The sequence below is a fragment of the Protopterus annectens genome, chromosome 1.part1 (assembly GCF_019279795.1).
Source record: "Protopterus annectens isolate FY-2018-M chromosome 1.part1, PAN1.0, whole genome shotgun sequence".
Classification (NCBI taxonomy): Eukaryota; Metazoa; Chordata; order Ceratodontiformes; family Protopteridae; genus Protopterus; species Protopterus annectens.
The window spans coordinates 188,047,048-188,071,934 of NC_056726.1; the positions used below are offsets into that span (position 1 = coordinate 188,047,048).

Sequence of the window (24,887 nt, forward strand, 5' to 3'; positions counted from 1 at the left end):
ATGGATCGAATATGAAGATTTTAATATCTTCGTTTCCAAGGCTTCTCTGAGTGCACTCGCTCCAACAGTTTCTGAGCCAGACTACTCTTAGAGCCAAAGAGTCCTTGTTGGAGCTGAAGTGTTAGAATTGACTTCAAAGTTGTTGGAGCCATCTCTTCCCCACAGAACCTTGGCATTGGACAGCTCAGCTCTGATCTCTGCCTTGGGTGGACTGCTTTCGGGGCAGGGGAGCCAATAGGGCAGAAGCATGGCTTCTCTGCTTCTTTCTCCCAGGAGCATTCTGCCTTTGAGCTGGAGGAGAGAGTGTTCTCTGCTTCCGCAGGACGGACGGTCCCTACCCACTCTGATCTTCCCTCTGGATCATCTGTGCCTTGAGCCTCAGCATTCTACACCATGGAGTCAGCCAGCCCAAACGCTCCAGGTTAACCAGCAGGGTATTATATTTTCTGATTCTTTTGAACAGAAGAGGAAGTGCAAGAGTAGGCATAGGAGTCCGTCACAGAGGATACTGGTTTTGATGAAGGGGGAATGGTACCCAGGATCACCACCTGAAGACATCTCATTCGGAGACTGCCTTGAGATTCCTAAGCAGAGGAGTGATTGGTCTACCTATAACCTTTCCCCAGAGGAATCAGAATTCCTGTAGGCCTTGTGTCTTGCCAGTCTACCTCTTGGGTGACTCCACCCACCGATGGGCTCATTGACTTGATCTCTAGGTGGGTGTGGTAGGAGCCAGATACAGTTTAGCCAATCCCAAAAAGACCAGATCAGATTCTGGCAGCACCTTTAGGATGGGAATTTTGGACCAAAGGAGTGCCCGTAGAAGCTATGGTCAAGGTGAAGGCCGCCAAAAAGGAACTTGCTCTGTCCATCCCCCTAACAGGGAATCTAGGGCTTTGGACAGATTTGTGAAGCATGTGTATTCTTCAGTGACCTTTGCCCTCAGATCACAGAACTACTTGGCACCCTTTATAAGACTACAGAGCGACATGATAAAGAAACTATAAAAATCTACTTCTGAGAATACTACTGCAGAGACTCAGGCTTCTATGGCCTCACAGTTGAAGAACCTACAATCCATTTCTAATTCATCCATAAGGCTCATCTGTCCTGCAGCTGAAGGTATTTCATGGGTAGCGGGCTCAGGCATTTCCATTAGAAGGCATGCCTGGATGCACTTGTGTGACTTTGAGTCTTTCAAGCCCTCTTTCGTTAATGCTCCTTTTGACCCAACCTCCTTATTTGACCCCAAAGTTAAGTACACATACTCCAGGTACAAGCAGGATGGAAAGACTCTGCAGTGGGAGTACATTTGACCCCCCCCCCCCAAAGGACCTTCTCCAGGAACCAACGAGGAGGATGAGAAATACGGCTCAAGAAGTCCCAGGGTCCTTTTCAAGATCCACATGGAGATAGTTCCTCCAGAGGCAGAGGGGGAAACTCAAATGCAAGACACCGCCCATGTGGCATTAGAGGCCTGCAAAACCAAGGGTCTTGAGATTCCTTCTCTGACAAGACCCTACCAGCACTCCTGAAAGGGAGTCCGACTGAACCCTTCTGTAGGCAGTTGGGGGTCATTTATCCCTACACCAGAGAGCCTAGCTAGACAATGTAAAAGATACATGGTTGCAGAGGATTATTTCCAAAGGTTGTATAATTCCCATTTCCCTTCCACCTCCATCTGCATGCAAATTTCCCACTGTTTCCCCCCAGTCAGAGGAAAGCAGCACTAGAAATGCAAAAGCTGCCAGAAGAGAGTCATCCAAGAGATCCCACCAGAAAGATAAAATCTGGAACTTACTCAAGTTTCTTTTTAGTGCCAAAGAAACAGGACTGGAGACCGATTTTTATATCTCAGCAACTTGAACAAATCATTTCGATACACACAATTTCGGATGGTTGCGGTTCAGTCCATTTTGCCCTTTTTTGCTTGATAGACTTTCAGGTTGCGTACTATCCCATTGCGTACTATCACATAAAACTGAACAGACAAACCAGAAGGTGTCTACCCTTTTGGCTGAGAGACGGTCATTACCAGTTTAGAGCACTGCCCTTTGGCCTCACCACCACCCCAGGGTGTTCACCAAATGCTAGGCAGTGGTAACAGCTCACTTGAGACTGCAGGGATTCAGTGTGTCTCCGTACTTGGACTGACCCATTACTGCCCCAACCAGGCATCTACTAATAAGAGCATGAGATCAGGTACTCCAGAATTGCTCCCATCTGGGGATAACCATAAAATCTGATGTTACCTTTCTCATTCTGCTTCACGTATGGGTCTCACATCTGATCCTTGGATTCAGGTCGGCCACCTCCCACAGACTTTAACTTCCAGGCTCAAACTTTAATCCCTACCCATAACCCTCTGCCCCTAGCTCAAGCTCTTCAGGTCTCATTTCCACTGATGTGCCCAGGCATGGCTTTTACAATGCGAAAGTTTTTCAATATATTTTTCAGCTTATTTCTCTGGTATATTTAGTTTTCTTTACCTCGTCCCGTTCCCTTTGGTTATCAAGGTTGCTGGGCTTTTCTTTCTCTCTCTCTCCCTTCGGGCTTTGGCCATGCTGTCTTTCTACCATGTACAGTTGGTCTATTGGTACAGTAGTTGTGGTAGTTGTTTATCTGTATAGGTACTTTTATTGTTATAGTTGGTTTGTTAAATTTTCTTGTATACTTTGCTTAGCTTTTTGCTATGGAGGAGACAACAGGTTTTAAAAGGTGCTCCAAGTGCGAGAGAAAGATTCCGCACCCAAATGCACATGACCATTATGTGTATTGCTTAGATCCAGCACACTTAAACACCCCTTGCAGCATTTGTGACGGGTTTAATCCCAGAGTTATACAAGAACGTAAAAACACGTTAATCTTAAAGGGACATTTGACCTCTATTTATTCTTCTCCAAGGGCTGAACCCCCCTCCAAGCATTCGCTTGGCTTCAAGGCCAAGAAACAGTGCCTTAAAGAGCCTGGGGCATCTTTGGAGCCACCTGCCAAAGCTGCAAAGGTTCCGGATCTGATGATGTTGGCTTCATCGGATCCAATTGAATTAACTGCTCCAGGCAAGCCTTCGGCTTCGGTCGTGTCATCTGATTCTAAGACTCTGGATCTGAGTTCTCCTTTTTGGATCCATAGATCCCCAGATCCACAATCTTCATCTAGGTCCCCTGGGAGATCAGTTGCTTCAGTCTGTCCCACTATGCCATCCAAAATCCTTCAGACCCCCAGGTATTCTCCTCCGTCTTTGGTGGTTTCCTCCAGATCCTTTCGGGGTCTATATCTTGATGTGGTCAAAATGGTCAGATCTATCATCAAGGCCCTGATTCAGATGGGTGTTTTTCCCACTCCATCCCCTCATGGATCCAAGCCTATTCAGCCTATTCCCTTTTCTCCTTTTCTGATCAGAGTTTCATCTTTGGAGTCCCTGGACAGCAGTGTTCTGTGGGATTCGGGATCGGATCAGAGAGCCTTTGCTTCTTCGACTCCGGACATTACCTTGACTACCTCTGCTTCAAGTTCTTCAGATCCGGGATGTTGCAGACTGATCTGCTGGACAAGGTTTGGCTCCAGTGTTTTAGCATCAGTCCCTTCCCCTTGGAGCTTTGGCCCTCCACAGCACGAGTCCGATTCTGTCTGGGAGTTTAGGTTCTGCTGGTCTTCCTCAGTGGTTTCAGCTCCTTGGGAGTTCAGTGTTGCCTCCCTAGAACCCTCAGCCTTCCAGGTCTTAGAAAAGGCTTTCTCTGTAAGCAGGGTGCTTGACCCTTTGACCACCACTCCACCCTGTGTACCGTCTCTGGATCTGGCCTTGGATCTACCATTTCTGCCCAGGGTCAGCCTATCTCGAAGGACCTCCAGTGTGTTCCACCAGAGGTGGCCCCTTCCTCTTCCGATCCCTACCCTGAGTATCCCACTGAGGAAATCCCACAGAAGAGGATGTGCAAAAGGAGACACATGGACTCTCCTGTGGAGTCCCTCACCGAGGATATGGATTACAATGAGGGAGAGGGATCTCCCAAATCACCACCGGAAGATGTCTGTTTTGCAGACATCTTAGAGATCCAGAAGTTAAAAGGTGGCTGGTCATCCAAAAACCCCTCTTTGAAGGGATCTGTATTCTTGGAGGCCTTTGAGACAAGACCATCTACATCTTGGGTAGTCCTCGCTGCGCACGCTTTTGTTGACCTTGTCGCCCATCAGGCCTGGAAGGAGCTGGACACTATAGAACCAGATGTTCATAGTGTTTCACTGTTGCAGTCCTAACTAATGGGTTATCTGGCTCCTGGTAGCCCTCGATCGGCCAGAATACCAAACGTAAGTAAATGTGACAGCTGTCTGTTGTAAAGGACATCAGGACGTCCGATACAAAAGGAGGCAGCCGATGTCACTTCCTCAGTCTTCCTTGCCACGGAGCCCAAAGCAGAAGCATTTCTTGCACGAGTGCCAGTTGGCAATTTACCTTTTTTGATTTCCGACTACAAAGTTGAAATCAACTACAGCTAAGTACCCTGTTGGGGATCCTCTCTTCTTGCCTTAACGAATGTCAGAAAAGGTTAATAATCGTCTTACCTGTGGAAAGCAGATTCCCCATAAAGATTTTCATTCCCATTGTATTTGTTTAGGCCTTGACCACGACGTTCCTAATTGTGATCTCTGTGCCTCCTTTAATCTGCATACTATTCGTCATTTGGCTAAGCTTTTAGCTAAACATTTTTGAGTTTGGCCTAAGTTTGTCGGTATGGCATCCGCTGGTCTTCAGGCTTTGGATATACCCCCAAAAACGTAAGGATAAAGGACCGTGACAGGCTTCAGAAGGTTATGTCCTCAGATGATGTTAGGATGGTCGTCAATCATCCAGTAGCCAGTGAGGTGCCTTTGCAGCCCCTGCAATCCGTGGATTTTCAACCGCAGGCCTCTGTTGAGACCATTTCAGAGTCCCCCAGGCCTCCGGCCTCCATTTTGCCTTCTGACCTTTCACCTGTCGCCTCTTCACCTGGATCCAGAACTGTTAAGCTGACGCCTGTGTCTGAGGCCTCCGTTCTTCGTTCAGACAGCAAGCTCATACCAACGACCTCTTCTGCAGCTTCGGCGGTTGCCAGGCCTCCTGAATCCTTCATGCTTGCAGGTAAATCTTCCAGTCGTAAGCTTGTGAAAAAAGCAGGCTCCAGTTTCTTCTCGTTCCCCTCAGTCTCAAATGGTTAAAATGGCTAATGACATTTTGACTCTTATTAGGGGTTCGCAGCCTTCTCCTTCTAAAAGGAGTAGGGATGTTTCTCCTGAGGCTTTGTCTTTTTCTGGTTCTGATTCTTCTAGCATTTCTACTGATGAAGAGGAATTTTCTCAGGCTTTTTCTCCTTTTGAGGATTCAGATGCAGAAGTCTATCCCTTCTGCCTCTCCCCAAGAAGATTTCTCTTTTGGTGATACTTTGAATACTCTCAGGGAGCGGGAGCATTTTAAATGGGAAAGTCAGGATTATCCCTGGCTATTCCCCCAGTATTGGAAGTGGTTGATTTTTTCTGAATAATTCCTTGACTACAAATTCAGTTCCTCCTGCTCCCAGGAAACCTCATCTGTTTCTTTTCAGGAATCCATTGGCTGATTCTGAGGTTATTTCTCAAGGCCCTAAAGGAGTTGAGGCCACTATTACCAAAGTCCTGTTCCCTCAGACAGGGAATCTAGATAGGTGGGGTAAAAAGTTTATACCTCTGCTACTCTTGCTATTAGGTCTACTAATTGTCTTTTTCATATGCTGAAGTACCAACAGCACACCTTGGAGGCTATTAAGTCTAGGATAGCAAGTGTGCCTTTTTTGGCGGAGAGTAAGGATATGCAGGATTTGATGAATTCTGCCAGTCTTGTCAATAAACATTCTTTACATTGTGGTTTTGACATTCTAGAGGCCTCCTGCAGGGCTACAGCTACTGGATCTTATCATAAGGCACGCTTGGCTCAGGGAACCGCCCCTACCAGAGCCTGTTAAGGCTAAGCTTTCAGATGTACCTTTGCATAAGGACAGTCTTTTTGACAGCAAAGCAGAAGGAAGTGCTCAAGAAGATGGAGGGATAAGGCCAAGTCTATGCAAATTGTTAAGGATTTTCTGCAAGTTCAACCTCCTCGCTTTAACAAGAATTACCCTTCCAAGAGTTGGATGTTTTTTGATACCAGCAGACAGAACCGTTCTAGGACTAGTGGTTACAAATCTTCTAGGGGGAGGTGGCTACCCCTAAAAGGTCTAAGCATTGGCAGGCTTCCACTTCCAAGGCGGGAAGTTCTAAGCCTGCATCTCAGTCTAAACACTGTCAGTGACTTTATCCAACTTCTACCTGTTCTTGCCTGCCTGGAGAGTCCTTTAGGGCGAAGGTTGGCACTTTTTGCAAATGTCTGAGCCTCTAGAACGGACAACAAATGGGTACTCAGAACTGTATCCCTAGGGCACGTTTTCTTTCCACACCTTTCCAGTTCCCAAAGGATTTCCAGATGCTCCTCCAAACCAAAGGGCAGAAGTAGAAAAGCAAATTTTGTCTCTGTCTCATCTGGGAGCAATAGAATCAGTTCCTGCTCAGCAGGTAGGCCAGGGTTTCTATTCTAGACTTTTCCTAGTTCCCAAAAAAGAAGGCACCTGGCTTTCTATCCTAGATCTATCCATTGTGAACTCTCTTTTTTGGTAATTCCAAAATTCAAAATGCTCACTTTGCATCAGTTGCTACCAATGTTAGAAAAGGATTCCTGGCTGGTAACCTTGGATCTCAAAGAAGCTTATCTGCACATCCCTATCAGGGAAAGTTGCAGGCAATACCTTCGTTTCAGGGTGGGAAAGCAACATTACCAGTTCTCTGCACTGCCTTTGGCTTATCTACTGCTCCCAGAGTTTTCACAAAGTGCCTGTCTCCAGTCTGCTTTTTGCAGGCAGAAGAAAATTCAGATTTATCCATACTTGGACGACTGTCTAATTCAAGCAAATTCTCCAGAACAGCTGTTAAAGGATCTAGAATTTGTCAAGACTCTTCTCTGGGTTACACACTCAATGAGGAAAAATCAAAAATGGTGCCATCCAAAGAGGGAGCATTCCTGGGAGCGAGTCTGAACACTGCCGCCCAGATGATATATCTCACCCAGGAGAAGCAGACAACTCTTTCAGTTTATTTCAAGGCCTTGGCAAGCCTGTCCCAGCTCCCTGCAAGGAAATACCTGCAAGTTCTTGGATACATGGCCTCTTGGATTCTCATGATTCCATATGCAAGACTGCATATGAGGAAATTGCAATAGTACCTCAAGAACATTTGGTGTCAACACACACAGGACCTGGATATGAGCCAGGGTACCTTTTTAGCTAGGCTTGTATAGGCCTTAGGGCCAATAGCCTAGTACCTACCTATGATTCCTCTGCTTTCATCTCTGCAGACAGAGTTTCTATGGTGGGCAACAGCCTGTCTACAAAACAAAGGCATGCCTTTTCGCCCACCTCCTGCCACTCAAGTTCTTACCACAGACACTGGACTACGCCTGGGGAGCTCACCTGGATGGCAGATGCATACAGGGATGTTGGAATGCCCAGCAAATGCACCTGCATATAAATCTAATAGCATTGATAGCAGTTCAGCAGGCCTTACTAGCTTTCAAGCATCTTCTTTCTCCAGGAGCCCTGCTTGTCAGAACAGACAACACCACAGTCATGTGGTTCATCTATAAGCAGGGAGGGACGCTTTCTTACCCCCTGTGCAGGCAGAGCATGAATCTCTGGTCCATAGCAGCATCCCTGGGCCTGCATCTCCTAGCACAGTTTCTTCCAGGAAGACTCAGTGTTTTGGCAGACCAGTTGAGCAGACAAACCCTGGATCCTCACAAGTGGCAGCTGAACATATCAGTCTTTTACAGCATCATTCAGCGTTGGATCCCACTTTAGGTGGATCTTTTCTCCTCCCCAGACAACAATCTTCTACCTCTTTTTTGCACCAGACAGCATCACAGCAGAGCCTGGAAAGTGGATGCTCTGTCCTTCCCTTTGACACTGCTGTTAGTTTATGCCTTCCCTCCTCTTCCCAGAGTATTATTGAAGATCAGGGACAAAAGACCAAGGACTATTCTCATAGCTCCAGACTGGCCCAGACAGCATTGGTATCCACTGATACGCAGTCTCTCCCAATTTCCTCCTTGGCATCTTCCTCTGAAGCCAGATCTTTTGGTTCAGGAAGGGGGAAACATTTTACATCCTCATCTTCTGTCTCTCCATTTGGCAGCATGGCTCATTGTATGACTCCATCCTTTTGTTCTTCCCTTTCCCAGCAGGTGGTTGATATGCTGAGGGAGGCCAGGAGGTCTAGAACTAGGAAGTCCTATGCTGGCAAATGGGAAAGATTCTCTCATTGGATGCAGGCTAGAGGGGAATCTTCTTCTCAGCCTACCCTTCCTTTGATCCTGGAATACCTGGCTGATTTGCTTCAGGGTGGCCTTTCTTTTTCCACTATCAAGATCAATGCTTCAGCCATTTCTGCTCATTGTTCTTTTGAGCAACCCATTTTCTCTCATCCCCTAATGAAAATGTTTCTCAGAGATGCTTGCAAAATATAACCTCCAAGAAGGGCACCTACTCCAGCCTGGGATCTTAATTTTGTTCTGGAGAAACTCACTTTTCCTCCTTTTGAGCCAGCTGCCACTGCGGATTTAAAGTTTCTCTCTTGGAAGACTGCCTTCCTCTTGGCTATAACTTCAGCAAGGAGGGTTTCGGAGCTGCAAGCTTTGATGACTGTGGAGCCTTTTCTTATTTTCCATGCAGCTAGGGTCTCTCTGAGAACCAACCCATCCTTTATGCCAAAGGTGGTTTCTAGCCTGACTCTTAATCAGTCCATGTACATTCCTACCTTCTTTCCTAATCCTCGAAATAGAGGTGAAAGGATCCTACATTCTCTTGATGTGCACAGACAGCTTAGGTTTTACCTGGACAAGACTGAAGACCTTCGGAAATCAGCACAGTTATTGGTCAGTTTTGCCCCTGGAGCCCAGGGCAAGGCTTTTTCTAAGCAAATCATTTCTAAATGGATTGCACATTGCATTACTTTTTGTTATTCCTTTCATGGCAAGGTCCCTCCTCAGGGGGTTAGGACCCACTCAACTAGAGCAGCTTCCACTTCTGCTGCCTTTTTAAGGGGTGTCCCTACTAAAGATATTTTGGAGGCTGCCACTTTGTCTTCTATTCACACTTTCGCAAAGCATTATAATTTGCCTTTGCTTTCGAGAGCCAGGGCAGGGTTTGCCACTGCTGTTCTGTAGGGCATTATCTTCAACCCTTGATTCTGTTGGTTCCTCCTCCATTTTCTCTGGGCTTTGGTAATCAACCCATTAGTTAGAACTGCAACAGTGAAACACGATGAACATAGTACAGTTGTGTACACTTACCATAAATGTACATGTTCGAGTGTATTCACTGTTGTAGTCCTGGTTTCCCTCCCTCCTTCCCCCTTTTTTGGTCCTCTCCTATTCTCTTTTCCTAAGGTACGGGCTACATTTGATTTTATTTGCCAAAATTGCTTTTGGTTTAAGCCTTGTTTCTGGGAGCTTCTGACTGTTATGGCAAGAAAGACTGAGGAAGTGATGTCGGCTGCCTCCTTTTGTATGTGATGTCCTGACGTCCTTTACAACTGATGCTGTATTTACTTACCTTTGGTATTCTGGCCGATCGAGGGCGACCGGGAGCCAGATAACCCAATAGTTAGGACTGGAACAGTGAATACACTCGAACATCTACATTTATGGTAAGTGTACACAACTGTACTTTCCCAAATGTCCAGATATCCTTTCACCCCAAAGGACCGTGCTTTCTGGAGTAAAGGTATTCCAGTTGACACCATAGTGGTGGCAGCCGCTAATAAGAAAGAGCTCACCCAGCAGAGCTCGACTGTCCATCTGCTGAGCAGGGAGTCCAGAGCGATGGACAGATTCAGGAAGCTCGCTTATACCTTCGCTATTATCTGGCACGTTTTACTCGCCTTCAGAGAGACTTGGTCAAGGAACTCTCTGACGGAGTGTTTTCCAAAGGAGAAGTCTGATAAGATTTCTCCTACGCTAATCACTCTTACTTCTATTACTAACTCCTCCATGAGACTTATTTCCCACTCAGCAGAGGGTTCTTCTAGAGCAGCCGGCATCAGCATCACGATGTGTCACCATGCTTGGATGAGGCTGTGCAATTTCACGCAGCCCTTTAAGGCATCTTTTGTCAATGCCCCATTCAGTCGTTCCTGCTGTTCGGACCATCTGTCAAGAACACCCTGACCTGCAGTAAAGAAGAAGGTAAGACATTGTCTGCCGTGAGAATTAAGTTTTCCACCCCTCAATGAACCTACTCTAGAAATCAAGGGGGTTGGGCTAAAAAAAACTTGGTTCCATAAGTCACAAGGTTCTTTTCCTAATCAAAGCACAGAGGCCTCCTCCAGAGGCAGAGGAGTAGGAGGCTGTAATGGGGGACACCACCCTAGATACAGAGGGGGGCCTATAGAACTAGGGTTCTAGGGAATCCTTTCCCAACAAGCCCTTTCAGTGCTTCTGAAGCACTGTCCAACTGTCCTACTCTGGAGGCAGTCGGGGGCTGCTTTTCTCTGTACTCAAGAGCCTGGGCACAAATTGCAACAAACGCATGGGTGCTGAACTTCATTTCCAGAGGCTACTACATTCCCTTCCTCCTCCAAACATACTGAACAGACTCCCCGACGTTACACCCAGTCTGGGTGAGTTGGCAGCTACCGAAATTGCCAAGTTGCTGCAGAAAAGAGTCATCCAAGAGGTCCCAAACGATCAGAAAGAGTCCGGAAGCTGCTCCCATTTCTTTTTGGTGCTAAAAAAGAAACAGGGGACCTATGGTCCCTTCTGGACTTAAGCAATCTCAACTTGTACATGAAGAAGACCAAGTTCCGGATGGTGATGGTTCAGTCCATCCTCCCATTGCTGAGGAAGGATGACTGGATATGCTCGGTGGATTTCAAGTATGCGTACTATCACATATAAATAGACAGGCACTCCAGAAGTCATCTGTGATTCTGACTCAGAGCCAACCACATCTAGTTTCTAGCCCTGCCCTTTGGCCTCACCACAGCCCCCTGGGCCTTTACCAAGTGCATGGCAGTGGTTGGAGCTCATCTCCAACTACAAGGGTTTCAGGTATTCCGTATTTGGATGATTGGCTCATGAGTGCCCCCACTCAGCATCAGTTTTGTCAGGCCAGGGACTATCTTTTCCAACTGTCCCACCTTCTAGGCATTACTATAAATTTGGACAAGTCACATCCAGTGCCAATTCAGACCTTGGAATTCATTGGAGTACAACTGAACACTTCTCAAATAACTGCTTTGCCACAACATCACAGCAACACTTAAAAATATCTGTCCTACTCTGGAGGCAGTCAGGGTTGTTTTTCTCTCCACTCAAGGGCCTGGGCCCAATCACGACAAACGCTTGGCTGCTCAACTTCATTTCCAGAGGCTACTACATTCCCTTTTCCCTTCCTCCTCCAAACATACTGAACAGACTCCCCGACATTCCACCCAGTCTGGGGGAGTTGGCAGCTACCAAAATTGCCAAGTTGCTGCAGAAAAGATTCATCCAAGAGGTCCCAAATGATCAGAAAGAGTCTGGAGCCTACTCCCATCTCTTTTTGGTGCTAAAAAAAAAAAAAAACGGGACCTATGGTCCCTTCAGGACTTGAGCAATCTCAGCTTGTACATGAAAAAGACCAAGTTCCAGATGGTGATGGTTCAGTCCATCCTCCCATTGCTGAGGAAGATTGACTGGGTGTGCTCGGTGGATTTTACGTATGCGTACTATCACATATAAATAGACAGGCACTCCAGACTTCATCTGTGTTTCCGCCTCAGAGCCAACCACTTCCAGATGTTCTTCGTGTTTCACTGTTGCAGTCATTACATTTGGTTATTTGTTTGCAGGTAGCTCTCAGCCGGCCTGATTATCGAAGTCTTGGGTCCTGCGTCGGTTGCTGTCTTCTTCCATGACGTCAGGGATATAAAGTATGCAGCCGAAGCCATTACACCAGTCTTTCTTGCCGTGCGGTGCCCGAAGCAGAAGCAGTTTGCAAGTGCCAGTCGGCTGACTTCTGAAATTTTTGTTTTCAAGTTTCAGAACCGAAGTCTTCAAAAAAGCTAAGTACCCCATTGGGGATCCTTTTTCTTTCTCTAAACCGATGTCAGTAAAAGTTGACAGTTGTATTACTTGTGGAAAGCAAATACCTCATAAAGATTTTCATTCGTACTGCATTCCTTGCTTAGACCCAGACCACGGCGTCCCTCACTGTCGGTTTTGTACCTTATTCAATCCTCGAACTATTCATCTGTTCATTTTTGCATCAAACTATTTCAGTACTCTGTTTCATTATACAGAAATGTCTTCGGTAAGCCATCCAACTACTGACATTCCGAAAAAATGTAAAGATAAAGACAGAGACAGACCGCATAGGTCCAAAGCTAACGACGATGCTTCCGTTAAGCTAGTCGCCAGTCTGCCGGTACTCGGGCACTTTCGCAGCCCCTGATACCCAATACAGATTTGCGGGCCTGTACTGAGACCCATTCTGAGTCCAGTATGCCGTGAGATGCTTCTTCGACTATGGAACCTGCAGCTGTCTCTACCTGGGATGGGTCTGGAGCCGCTGTGCAGGCCTACTGACTTGCATATCAAACCGACGCCATATTCTTCTTCAAGACCTAAAACTCGATCCACACCGAGGAAACCGATGTCCAAACCGCATGGTCAGGCCCCCTATGCCTAAAGAATAAATTAGAATGGCTGAAGACCTTATTACTCTAATTAGGGGAAGCCAGCCTTCTCCCTCTAAGAGACCTAGAACTGATTTTCCTTCTGATCAGGATTCTGAAATTTGTTTCTTCTGATGACCAGGATTTGCCCTTATCTACCTATGAGGACTCGGATGCAGAGGACTCCATTCCCTCTGCTTCCCCTCCAGATGATTTCTCTTTTGGTGAAACTTTGCACGCTCTTGGGGAGCATTTCCGCTGGGAAAGCCAGGATTACTCTGACTCCAAAAAGAGGCTTAGGGAATTCTTACTCCTATCTCAACACAGGCCTTTAGCTATCCCTCCTGTACTGGACATTGTAGATGATGCTTTCTTGAAATCTAGCCTGGCCAACCTCCAGCTCCCAGGAAACCTGACCGGTATTACAGAGTAACCTGACTCTCACAAGTTCCTCTTTAAGAATCCTACTGCGGACCCCCAGAGACCATTTCACAGGGACCCAAAGGCATTAAGGCTACTACTGCCAAAAACCCTACCCCCTCTGATAGAGATTCCAGGGCCCTGTACAGCTGGGGTAAGAAGGTATGCACTTCTGCTACTTTGGCCAGTATGGCCTTAAACTGCCAGTTTCATATGTTAAAGTATCAGCAGCATATTATTGGATTACTTAAACAGAATATGATGTTGATTCCTGACTGTGCTGAAATAAAGAATTACAGGATTTAATACATTCTGCTGAACAAGTTGGTAAACATACTTTGCAATGTGGTTTTGACTCCTTAGAGGCATCTTGCAGGGCTGCTGTCCCTGGGTCTGTTCTTGGAAGGCATGCTTGGCTTAAGGAGCAAACTTTGCCAGATCATGTTAAAGCTAAATTACTGGATGCTCCTTTAAAACAAGACCGCCTGGTTTGGCAACAAAGCCGTAGTAGTACTTAAAAAGATGGAGGAAAAAGCTAAATTGATGCAAACTCTTAAAGATTTCCTGCAAGTACAGCCTCCCAGATTTAGTAAGCATTGGCCTTCTAAGAATTGGTCCTGTTCTCTCTTCCAGGCCTTCTCAGTCTAAACCCAGGAACAGCAGACCACCTAGGCTATAGTCTCAAAGTACTCACAGGCCTAAGCAGTGGGGGGGCTCCCACTTCCAAAGCTGGAAGTAGTAAGACACCCCCCTATGGTAAACTGTCACAATGACTTAATCTTAAATCTTCCAAGCCCTGCTCAACTGACTGCTCCTTTAGGGGGAAAGATCGCCCTGCATGCAAAAAACTGGGAACTCATTACCAAAGACAAATGAGTTTTAAATATAGTTTCTCAAGTATACAGATTCCACGTCCACTCCTTACCAACCCCAAACGGTTGGCCAGACCTACCCCCAAATCAGTGGGCAGAGGCTCAACAGCAGGTTCTCTATCTTTTAAATCAGGGCTATTCATCCGATCCTAGCAGAAGAATGGGGGCAAGGTTTTTACTCCAGACTTTCCTGGTACCCAGAAAAGACAACTACTGGTGCCTGTCCTGGACCTGTCTATCCTAAACACCTTTTTGGTAACCCCAAAATTCAGAATGCTAACTCTTCATCACCTGCTTCCCATGCTAGGCAAAAATGCCTGGTTGGCAACATTGGACTTAAAGGAAGCTTACCTGCACATCCCAATAAGGGAATCTTGCAGAAAATACCTATGCTTCAGAGCAGGCTACATGCACTATAAGTCCTCTGCACTGCCCTTTGGCTTATCTACTGCGCCCAGGGTATTAACAAAGTGCTTAGCGCCAGTCATTGCATTCTGCAGGCAAAGAAATATTCAAATATACCTATACCTGGTCGATTGTCTAATTGAGGCAGAAAGCCAGGACATGCTATTAAATCATCTGGCATTTGGAAAGAAACTGCTAACCTCACTGGAGTACCCCATAAATGAAAATAAATCTCACCTAGTACCCTGCCAACAAACTGTATTCTGGAAGCAAGCTTGAACACAACTTTCCAGATGGCCTACCTCACGCCAGAGAAACAAGTTTGACAGCCTACTTCAAACTACTGGCCACAAAAACCCAGCTATCTGCAAGGAAAATACTGCAGGCCCTGGGGTTTATGGCCTCTTGCATCCTACTAATTCCATATGCAAGACTGCATATGAGGAAACTACAATAGTATCTAAAAAGCCTATGGTGTCAACATTTTCAGGACCTGGAATCAATGATTCCTATCATTCCTTGTAAAAAGACAGTTCCTTTGGTGGCCAGAGGCCTGCTACCACAACAAGTGACTGCCATTCACTCTACCCCCTGCCGCCCAAACCATAACATCAGACTATGCATGAGGGGTTCACTTGGCAGGGCAGTGCATTCAGGGTAAATGGAACCCAAGTCAAATGCACCTGTATATCAATCAAAAAGAAATGTTAGCTGTACAGAATTCTCTGACGGCCTTCAAGGACCACATTCTTCCAGGACAGTTATTGGTAAAGACAGACAACACCATGGTTATGTGGTACATAAACAAGCAGGGGGAACCCACTCATACCCTCTCTGTAGACTAGCCATGGCTCTGTGGAACAGAGCCTTGAGCTACAAAGTACACCTACAAGCTCAATTCCTGCCAGGCAAGCTAAATTCACTGGCAAACCTAAGCAGAAATCTTATGGACCCACATAAGTGAAAACTGGAGCCAAAGATATTCAACATTTTGAGAAACAAATGGGGGAGCCCAGAGATAGACCCGTTTGCCTCCTCTCATACTTACCAATTGGACAAATTCTGCACAAGGACTCCCCACAGACAAGCTTGGAAAGTGGATGCCCTGTCCTTCACCTGAGAAAGCCTCTCAGTTTTTATGCCTTTCCCCCTCTGCCTCTCCTCTCGAAAGTTCTGCTAAAGATCAAACAGGACAAACCAAGGACAGTACTCATTGCACCAGACTGGCCACACCAACACTGGTGTACCCCCTCTTGCACAGTATGCCACTGCTGGAACCGTGGCACCTGCCTCAGACCCCTTCCCTGCTGTCCCAGCAGGAGGGCCAGGTTCTGCACCCCCAGCTTCAAACCCTGAAACTTGCAGCCTGGCTAATTACCTGAGCTCTCCAATACCATCCGTCAGCAAGCAAGTGCTGGATGTCATTCTGGAGGCAAGGAGGCCTAGTACTAAAAAATCCTATGCTGAAAAGTGGAAAAGATACTGTTCCTGGAGCTAAACTCAGGGGATGGGCACAACAGTGCCCAGCTTACCGCATATTCTTCAATACTTAACAGAGATGCTTCACAAGGGCCTTTCCTTCTCTTCTATTAAAATTCATGCCTCAGCCATTTCTGCACATTATAATACTGAGCCCACCCCTCTTCTCTCACCCCCTGCTGAAGCAATTCCTTAGAGGGGCCAAAAATTTAAGACCACCTAGGGGAGCTCCTACCCCAGCCTGGGACCTTAACTTTGTATTGGAAAACCTGACTCTTACCTCCTTTTGAGCCAGCTGCAACTGCAGAGTTGAAATTCCTTTCTTGGGAAAACAGCCTTGTTTCTAGCCATCACTTCAGCAAGGAGAGTGTCTGAATTACAGGCCTTCATGGCAGTGGAGCCCTTCATCATCTTCCATGCAGACAGGGTGTCCCTTAGGACCAATCCTTCCTTTATGCCCAAGGTGGTATCCAGTGTGGCCCTTAATCAGTCCATTCATTTGCCAGCCTTCTTTTCTAATCCACAGAACAAAGGAGAATGAATACTGTACTCTTTGGACGTGCACATACAACTTGGATTTTATTTGGACAGGGCTAAGCCTCTCAGGAAAACTGATCAGCTGCTAGTTGCCTTTGCTGCAGGGGCAGAGGGGAAAGCCATTTCATAGCAAACCATTTCTAAGTGGATAGGCCATTGCATTCATTTTTGCTGTAAGCACCATGGAAAACCTACCACACAGGGGATAAGATCATGTTCCACCAGGGCTGCATCTACTTCAACAGCTTTTCTCAGAGGGGTTCCTACCAGGGACATCCTAGAAGCTGCTACCTGGAGTTCTGTTTATACCTTCACCAAGCATTACCACTTGGCTATTTTTTCTAAATCCAGAGCTGGTTTTGCCACTGCAGTTTTGCAAGGCTTAATAGCTGGTCCTAATGCTCTCTAATTGCCTCCTCCCTCCCTTAGCTTTGGGAGTCTACCCAAATGTAATGACTGCATCAGTGAAACACGAAGAACATAGTACAGTTGTGTACACTTACCATAAATGTAGATGTTCGAGTGTATTCACTGTTGCAGTCATGGTTACCCTCCCTCCAGCCCCCTGACTTCTATTGACTATACCTCTTTTCTTTACTGTAGTTAAGCTTTCTGGTGTATTTGCTTTGTGTTGGAGGTGTAACCTTGTATATAATTGCTTCCCTTTATGGGGGCACCTGACATCTGTGGCAAGAAAAACTGATGTAATGGCATCGGCTGCATGCTTTATACCCCTGACTACCTGATGTCATGGAAGAAGAGACAGCAAATGATGCAGGACCCAATACTTTGATAATCAGGCTGGCTGAGGGCTACCTGCAAGCAGATAACCAAATGTAATGACTGCAACAGTGAATACACTCAATCATCTACATTTATGGTAAGTGTACACAACAGTACTTTTCTAGCCCTGCCCTTTGGCCTCACCATGGTCCCCTGGGCGTTTACCAAGTGCATGGCAGTGGTTGGAGCTCATCTCCAACTACAAGGGTTTCAGGTATTCCCGTATTTGGACGATTGGCTCATGACCACCCCACTTAGCATCAATTTTGTCAGGCCAGGGACTATCTTTTCCAGCTGTCTCACCCTTCAAGGCATTACTATAAATTTGGACAAGTCACATCCAGTGCCAATTCAGACCTTGGCATTCACTGGAGTATAACTAAACACTTCTCAAGTAGCTGCTTTGCCACAACATCACACCGACACTTTGAAATCTCAGGTTCAAGCCATTCTGAATCTCCTGTCTCCGCGAGCCAGGTTGATTCTAAGAGGTCTGGGATCTATGGCAGCTGCTGTACTTTTGGTTCTGCTAGCCTGGTACTATATGTGCATTCTCCAGTGGATGCCATCTGTTCAATGGTCTGTACTGCATCAGCCCCTATCTACTATCAGGCTCACAAACATTTGCAGATCTCATCTGCAGTGGTGGATTTAGGCAGATCTGACAATTGACAGGCCTTTCACTCTTCCCCCTACTTTCAGCTACTGTGACCACGGACACTTCCTCGGGTGGAGGGAGGGGCATTTCCAGGGGAAGATGGTTGAAGACACATAGACTCTAATAGAGAGCTATCTGCATATCAGCATCCTGGAAATGAGAGATGTCCTTTTATTTTTGCAAGCTTTTCAGGATGTTCTCTCTCCAGGGACTATTGCTATTCACTGCTATTCACACAGACAATATGTCAGTAGTCTGGTACAATCAGCAAGCAAGGAGGAACCCATTCGTGCCCTCTCTGTAGAGAGGCCATGAGGGTCTGGGACTGGGCGATCTCTTCACACCGCTTTCTACTTGCAACACGTGCCGGGGAAATCCAATGTGTTAACATACAGGCTCAGCAGGTCTGTTCTGATGCCTCATGAGTGGTCCCCTAATCAGTCAGTAGTGAACAAGATATTCAACCATCGGGGACTTCCCTGCTGCGACGACTTTGCATCCCCTTACAACAGCAAATGCAGCATTTACTTCAGTCTGATCCCTCCTTCAGGGGATTCCCAGAGGGATCCTCTGGTACATGATTGGCCTCCCTTGACTCCTGTATGCTTACCGTCCTCTTCCCTTGATCCCAGGATTTCTCCAGAAAGCCAAACTGTTGAAGTGCACGGTGATCGTCATTGCCCCCTTTTGACCTCATCAGGTGTGGTTCCTCTTCCTCTAGTCTAATTTCAAACATCTTCCATGGATACTGGAACCCAAACCGGGACCTCCTTTCTCACCCAACATTAGGATGCCACCCCGATCTCCCCACTTTCAAGTTAACCGCATGGTTTCTCCAATTCCTATGATTGCTAGAGGGTCCAGGGTCTCCACTCCAGTCGGTTATCCTTTTGGCCTCCCAGAAAGCGTCTGCTAAGAAGGTGTACAAGAGCAAGTGGAAAAGGTTTTCGATTTGAGCGATCACAATCACATTGATCCATTTTCAGCTCCGATTCCTTCTATTCTGTTCTTTCTAGAATATTTATATAAAAAAGGTTCTAGTTTTACAAGCATTAAACTTCAGTTGGCAGCCATATCCAATTTCCATTCAGGATTGCCTTCAGGGTCTATTGCATCTGCTAGGTAATATAAAACCTTTTATGAAAGGTGTTTTTCTTCTGAGGCCTCCAATAAAATATCGTACTCCTCTGTAGGATTTTACTTGTGTTCTACAGACCTTGACTGAGTCCTTTTGAACCAGCCAAGGATTGTAACTTGAAGTTTTTGTCATGGAAATTTGCTTTTCTTGTTGCCATTACTTCAGCAAAAAAAAAGGTATCCGAGTTGTAAGCTCTTTCTTCCAAGCATTCATACATTATTTTTCACAAGGTTAGAGTTTCCCTTCATACTAATCTTTCTTTCATGCTGAAGGTGGCTACCTCCATCAGTTTAAACCAATGCATTCAGTAACCGGTGTTCTTTCCTAAGTATTCTAACAAAGGGGAATACCTTTTACATTCGTTAGATGTTCACAGGTAGCTCCGGTTCTACCTCCATAGGACAAAGCAGTTTAGAAAGTCAGAGCAGTTTGTTTTTCTCCTAATCACATGGGTCTAGCTATTTCAAAAGTGACAATAGCAAAGTGGATTATTAGCTCTACTTCTTTTGTTTATGAATAGTTTGCAGCTGCCTGGTCCTCTAAAAGCTAATTCAACAAGGTCCATTGCTGCGTTGTCTGTTTTTCTGTCTAGAATTCCCATTGATGACATTTATGCTGCAGCCACATGGTCTAATTCTCATACCTTTGTGACCCATTATAAATTACATGTCATGTCCAGGAGCAGAACATTCTTCGGTTCTTCAGTGCTCCGGCATATCCTTCTTTGAGGCCACCCAAGAAATAATGTAGCTGGGGACTCTGACCCATACGTTCAGCAGAATGAGGAGGACACCATCAGATTTATTAGTTATGTACTTACATAACTTGGTATCTGTGTTGTCCTCTTCTTATTCTGCTTCACCTTCCCACCCAACCATCCACCTCCAAGTTAGATATGGTTCTAGAGGGTCTGGAACAGCGTCCATTGGTACCTTGGTTCCAGGTTGAGCTCTTGGTTATCTCTTCTTTTCTAGTCTGCTTATGGGGCAACAAACTCAATCTAAGGAGGTTGGGCTAGAGGCACAGGATTATAGGTAAGGGAGGAGTTTGTGCCTGGAAGCTAAAGTTTGTAGGAGGTGGCTAAATCGGATTCGAGGATCGCATCAGAGACCCATAGATGAAGCAGAATGAGAAGAGGGCAACACAGATACCAAGTTATGGTAAGTGCATAACTAATAATTGCAACAAATCTCAGAACTGTCTCAGACACTGAAATTCATAGGAGCAAATTTCAACACAGTATTAGTGACAACTTCCCTTCCTCTCTCAGTAGTAAAAATAATAAGATTCTAGGTCAGAAGAATAATTTACAGTACAAGAATCTCAGCCCAATTGATTCTACAAGTCTTGGGATTAGTATTGATGGCTATAGTTTTACTTCCTGTAGCAACATTTCACATGAGAATTCTTCAATGATTCAGTCAGATCAGGTTCTATAAGGCCATCCTTTCATTCTCAGTCAGCCCAAGGCAATAGTGACCATAGATGCATCCCAGATTGCATGTGGGGGGACACTTCCTGGGAAAATACTCCAAGGCACTTGATCACCCGAAGAGGCCAACACTCTTATCAATATCCTGGAAATTAGAGCAGTGCTGTTAGTGTTGCAGGCATTCCAAGACGCACTACTTTTCAGGGCAAATGTGATTCAGACAGACAAATATGCCAGTAGTTTGGTACATCAGCAAATGAGCAACCAGCTCTTGCCCCATGTCTCGAGAAACTGTCCATGTGTGGCAATGGTCTATTTAATCCAAATGGTTTCTGATAGCAACACAAATTCCAGGAAGTCCAACGTGGTAGCAGACGAGTTGAGCTTGGTCCATTCTACTACACAACGAGTAGTCTTTCAACATGAAGGTGGCAGAAATTATTTTTCACCGATGGGGCTAGCCTTGCTGCAGTCTTTTTGCATCTGCCTAAACAACAAGTGCAGCAGTTTCTTTGCCCTAATCCCCCCCAACATGGGACATTATACTACACGATTGCCCCCCCCACCGGTCTTCTCTATGCGTATCCTTCAGCTCCCTTGACCCCCAGATTTTTGCAGAAAGCTTTCCAGTTGAAGAGCAAAGTCATCCTCATTGCACCTTACTGGCCACGACAGATTTGGTTTCCTTTTCTTTGGTCGCATCTGATTTACTCACTTTGGATTCTGGATCCAGTTCCAGACCTCCTTTCTTACCCAACAGGCAAGATTCACCCAGATGTGTCAAACCTAAAGCTGACGACGTGGTTTCTCCCCTTTCTTTAATAGCCAGGCAACCTATGCTCTCGTCTCCTGTCACCATATATTTTTCTCTTCCCATAAAGCTTCTACAAGAAAACTTTACAGAAGTAAATGGAAGAGGTTTGTTGATTGGGCACATCAGAAACATATTGAACCCCCTTTCAGCCCCTGTAAAAAGTGTCCTTGAATTTTTGGCAAGAATTTTCAACAAAGGAGCCATCTCCTCAACCATTAGAGTTCAATTAGCTGCCATCTCTAATTTTCACACTGGATTTGAGAAATCCACCCTGGCTTCATCTAAACTTTGTAAGGCCTTCTTCAGAGGTACTCTTCTTTTGAGACCTCCTTGTATGGTACTGCAGGCCTTGATTCATTTCCTTTTTGAACCAGCAGCAAAATGTGATCTGACATTTCTGACATGGAAGACTATTCTTTTTGACAGCCATCACCTCTGCTAGAAGGATTTCAGAACTTCAAGCATGGTCTTCTAAACCTCCCTACTTGATTTTTTCACAGAAACAAAGTAACATTGCGAAGCAACCTTTTTTCCTTCCGAAAGTAGTGTCAGAATCTAACGTCAACCAGTCCATTAATTGCCAGTCTTTCCTAAATTTGCAAATCAAGGTGAATACATGTTGCACTTATTGGATGTTTACGGGCAATTACTTAGAACAAAATAAATAGAAAAATGGATCAATTATTTGTCTCCTTTTCGGATTCTAAATTGGGAAAATCAGTTGCAAAGGTAATTTTAGCCAGATGTCTGACATATTATATATCATTTGTCTGCAACAAGTTGGGTCTGTCTTTAGCAAAACCTTTAAGAGGCCAATTAGCTAGGTCCATGGCAGCTTCTTCAGTGTTTCTATCTAGGGCTTCCATAGATGAAATATGTACGGCTGCAACTTGGGCCAGTCCTCATACCTTTATTACTCATTACAAACTGGATCTGGTCTTGAGGGGAAGAGCAGCTTTTGGCTGAACTATGCTCAGGAATATCCTTCCTTAGAGTCCACCTAGGATTTTAGGTAGCTGGGGACTCTGTCCCAACTGTTGAGGAATGAATGAAAATCAACATCATCAGATAGTTATGTACTCACCATAATGTTCCACCTGTGTTGTCCATTTTCATTCTTCCTCAAATCCCCTCACTCCAACCCCCTACCATTTGGTTTCTGGCTTTTGGAAGAACGAGATGATAAGGGAACCAATGCTCCTATCTTTGAGCTCCTGGTATTGGTTTCTCATCGTAGTGTTTCTAATGTTCTGTGAAGCTATAAGGCCAGCAAACAAGATCTGAGGTATGGTAGGGGACTCTAGCATTCTGGGTAAGGGAGGAGCTTGAGAGTTTCCAGTATCCACGAGCTGTAAAAAGTGGCCAAGTCAGATCAGAGGGTCAGATCCAAACCCAGTTGTTGAGGAAGAATGAAAATGGACAACACAGAATGTTATGGTGAGTACATAACTTATTTTTTTTTTTCACTGTTGCAGTGGTCAGTCCCATCCTCCTTCCCCATCTTTTCTAGCTTTTTTCCCTGAGTTTTTGAACCCCCCCCGACAAAAGGTCCCTTGTTTCCTTTTGGATATACATGTTCTCTTTTGTCTCTGAGGGTATTCTGTTGACTGTTTCCATCCATACGTCACCTTTATGCCCAGCTCTTTGCAAAAGGAGCATAGACGTGACATACAGCACCTGAAGAATATAAAAGCTTTGGTATACTGGACAGATGTTGGGTTGTCCTTGGCAGGAGATTTGTTGTGTAAAGAGTACTGCAGCAGTGAAAAGTAGGGCATTTACTGTAGTAAGATTTTACGCATGTACATTTTAAAAAGCACTAAAAATAAAGCTGAAGTTATTAAGCTTATTTTATGTAAAGTTCTTAAGACTGAACTACCCCAGTAAGTTCATTTAAACTTAATTATATTTAGTGATTTTCAAGAAGAAAGGTGCTTGCAAGCAGAAACTGGCAGGCTCCATCATCAGGTACCTTAAAGTAGCCAGCATCTGACATTACATAGTACATTGGCAGGGAGTATTCCTCCATTGAAAGTGGGATCTTTCAAAAAAAAAAAATAAAAATAGCAGGGATCCTAGCTGATCAAAAGAGTGAAACCCATATGAGAGAGCCCTGTTGCAGATATACCGATACAGTAAAAAATTTGTAGTGGTACAAAAGATTGATGCTAATGCTGTTTTCAGATTTTGATAACAGATTTCACAGACTTTTTTTTTTTGCTTGTATTAACTAAAGTAATGATCTTTGGCATTAACATATGTTCCCATATCCTTCTACAACAGTTTTAAGAATGTCTTCTACCCAATGGAGTGTTAGATTTATTGGATCCACTTTAACTGACATCTTTGTTGACCACTTAATAATTTTAACGTTATTGGCTCATCTGACTGTGTAGCTCAGCAAATTAAGGCAATGCATTGGTAAAAATTCTCATCCTGTACTTCTGAATTCTATTGAGTCTTCATATGTGTACTGTGTGAGTAACCTATTTAAGCAAATCAGTGTTACCTTGTCAGTCATTGAATCCACTAGTTGTATGTAGTGGGCTACTGTAGTTTACAAGAGAAAAGGACAAAATCATTAAGAAAAATGGTGAAGTTTTGTGCACAATCCTACTAAAATTATATATTAATAAAGTGACATCATTAGTAGACCCACCTAGCTTCAGTGTGGAAGCATTAAATTGTAACAGCTTGCTTTAGTGATCTTTTCAGGTCTACTTTGTTGACTTTATTTTCAATGTACTGGATAAAAGCATGTGTCAGGATACATCAGACTATGAGTCATATGAGTAAGTGACTGCCAGCAGTCTTAGTTTGATCAAAGGGAGCAACATCCTCAGGAAATCTCTAACCATTTTCACTGCTGAAAGTTATCTACAAGGTTTGTTAAACTTGAACTCCTTACTCACATGTAGACATGTAATTTATTTTCCTCTGCAAATTCTTACTGGTTTCCTTACCATTAAATTCTGGCTATTTTTTTTCTTTTTTTTTTTCAGGGTTTATATGACCAGTTCAGTAGTGGTAGAAGCCTCGACCTGTCTGCATTTTCAAAACCTTCAGATCAAAAAGCATGGCAGTTATAGTGATTTGTAAAACAGCCATGAACTGCTGTTTTGTGAGCAAAAAGTGGACACTTCACCCTGAGTGCACCTGTTTTAATATAAAAGATCTTGCATAAATTTCTACTGGACAAACCTTAAACATGTATCAACAGCAACTTGTTCTTTGGCACTGAATTTACGATCAACCTTTCCTACTCGACTGTTTTGAGTGCAGAATTATATATTCATCACAATTGGTCACCTTCCATCTTACACTCTGCAGCTAAATTGCTATTAGCCCAATGTACAGTAAATAATAATCTGAGTTTTCATGTACCTGTAATTGTTTGTTTGTTTTTTCTATATTTACATTGCTCTTGTCTTATAAGGTTAGCAATTAGTAAAGCTTTTCTGTGAAAAGATAAGTTAAAAAAATAAATAACAAAGGAATGTGATCTTATTTGGGGTCACCTGTAGTATTGCTTGTCCGAATTGTGAGGAAGAGGACATTTATCAAAGTGACTAATCTTAAATTATTCTGTCCATCCA

The 24,887-nt window shown here is 44.8% G+C and overlaps 1 protein-coding gene across 1 annotated transcript in view; it reads left to right on the forward strand.

Moving 5' to 3' along the window:
- TTK (TTK protein kinase) overlaps window positions 1-24,674 on the forward strand; it is a gene marked incomplete at its 5' end in the record, with an annotated part of 1,887,454 nt that extends 1,862,780 nt beyond the window's left edge. Inside the window, 1 exon segment of the mRNA XM_044074056.1 lies at window positions 24,294-24,674. Within this exon segment, the coding sequence (XP_043929991.1) occupies window positions 24,294-24,380 (87 nt within the window).
- Window positions 24,675-24,887: the final 213 nt, after the last annotated feature.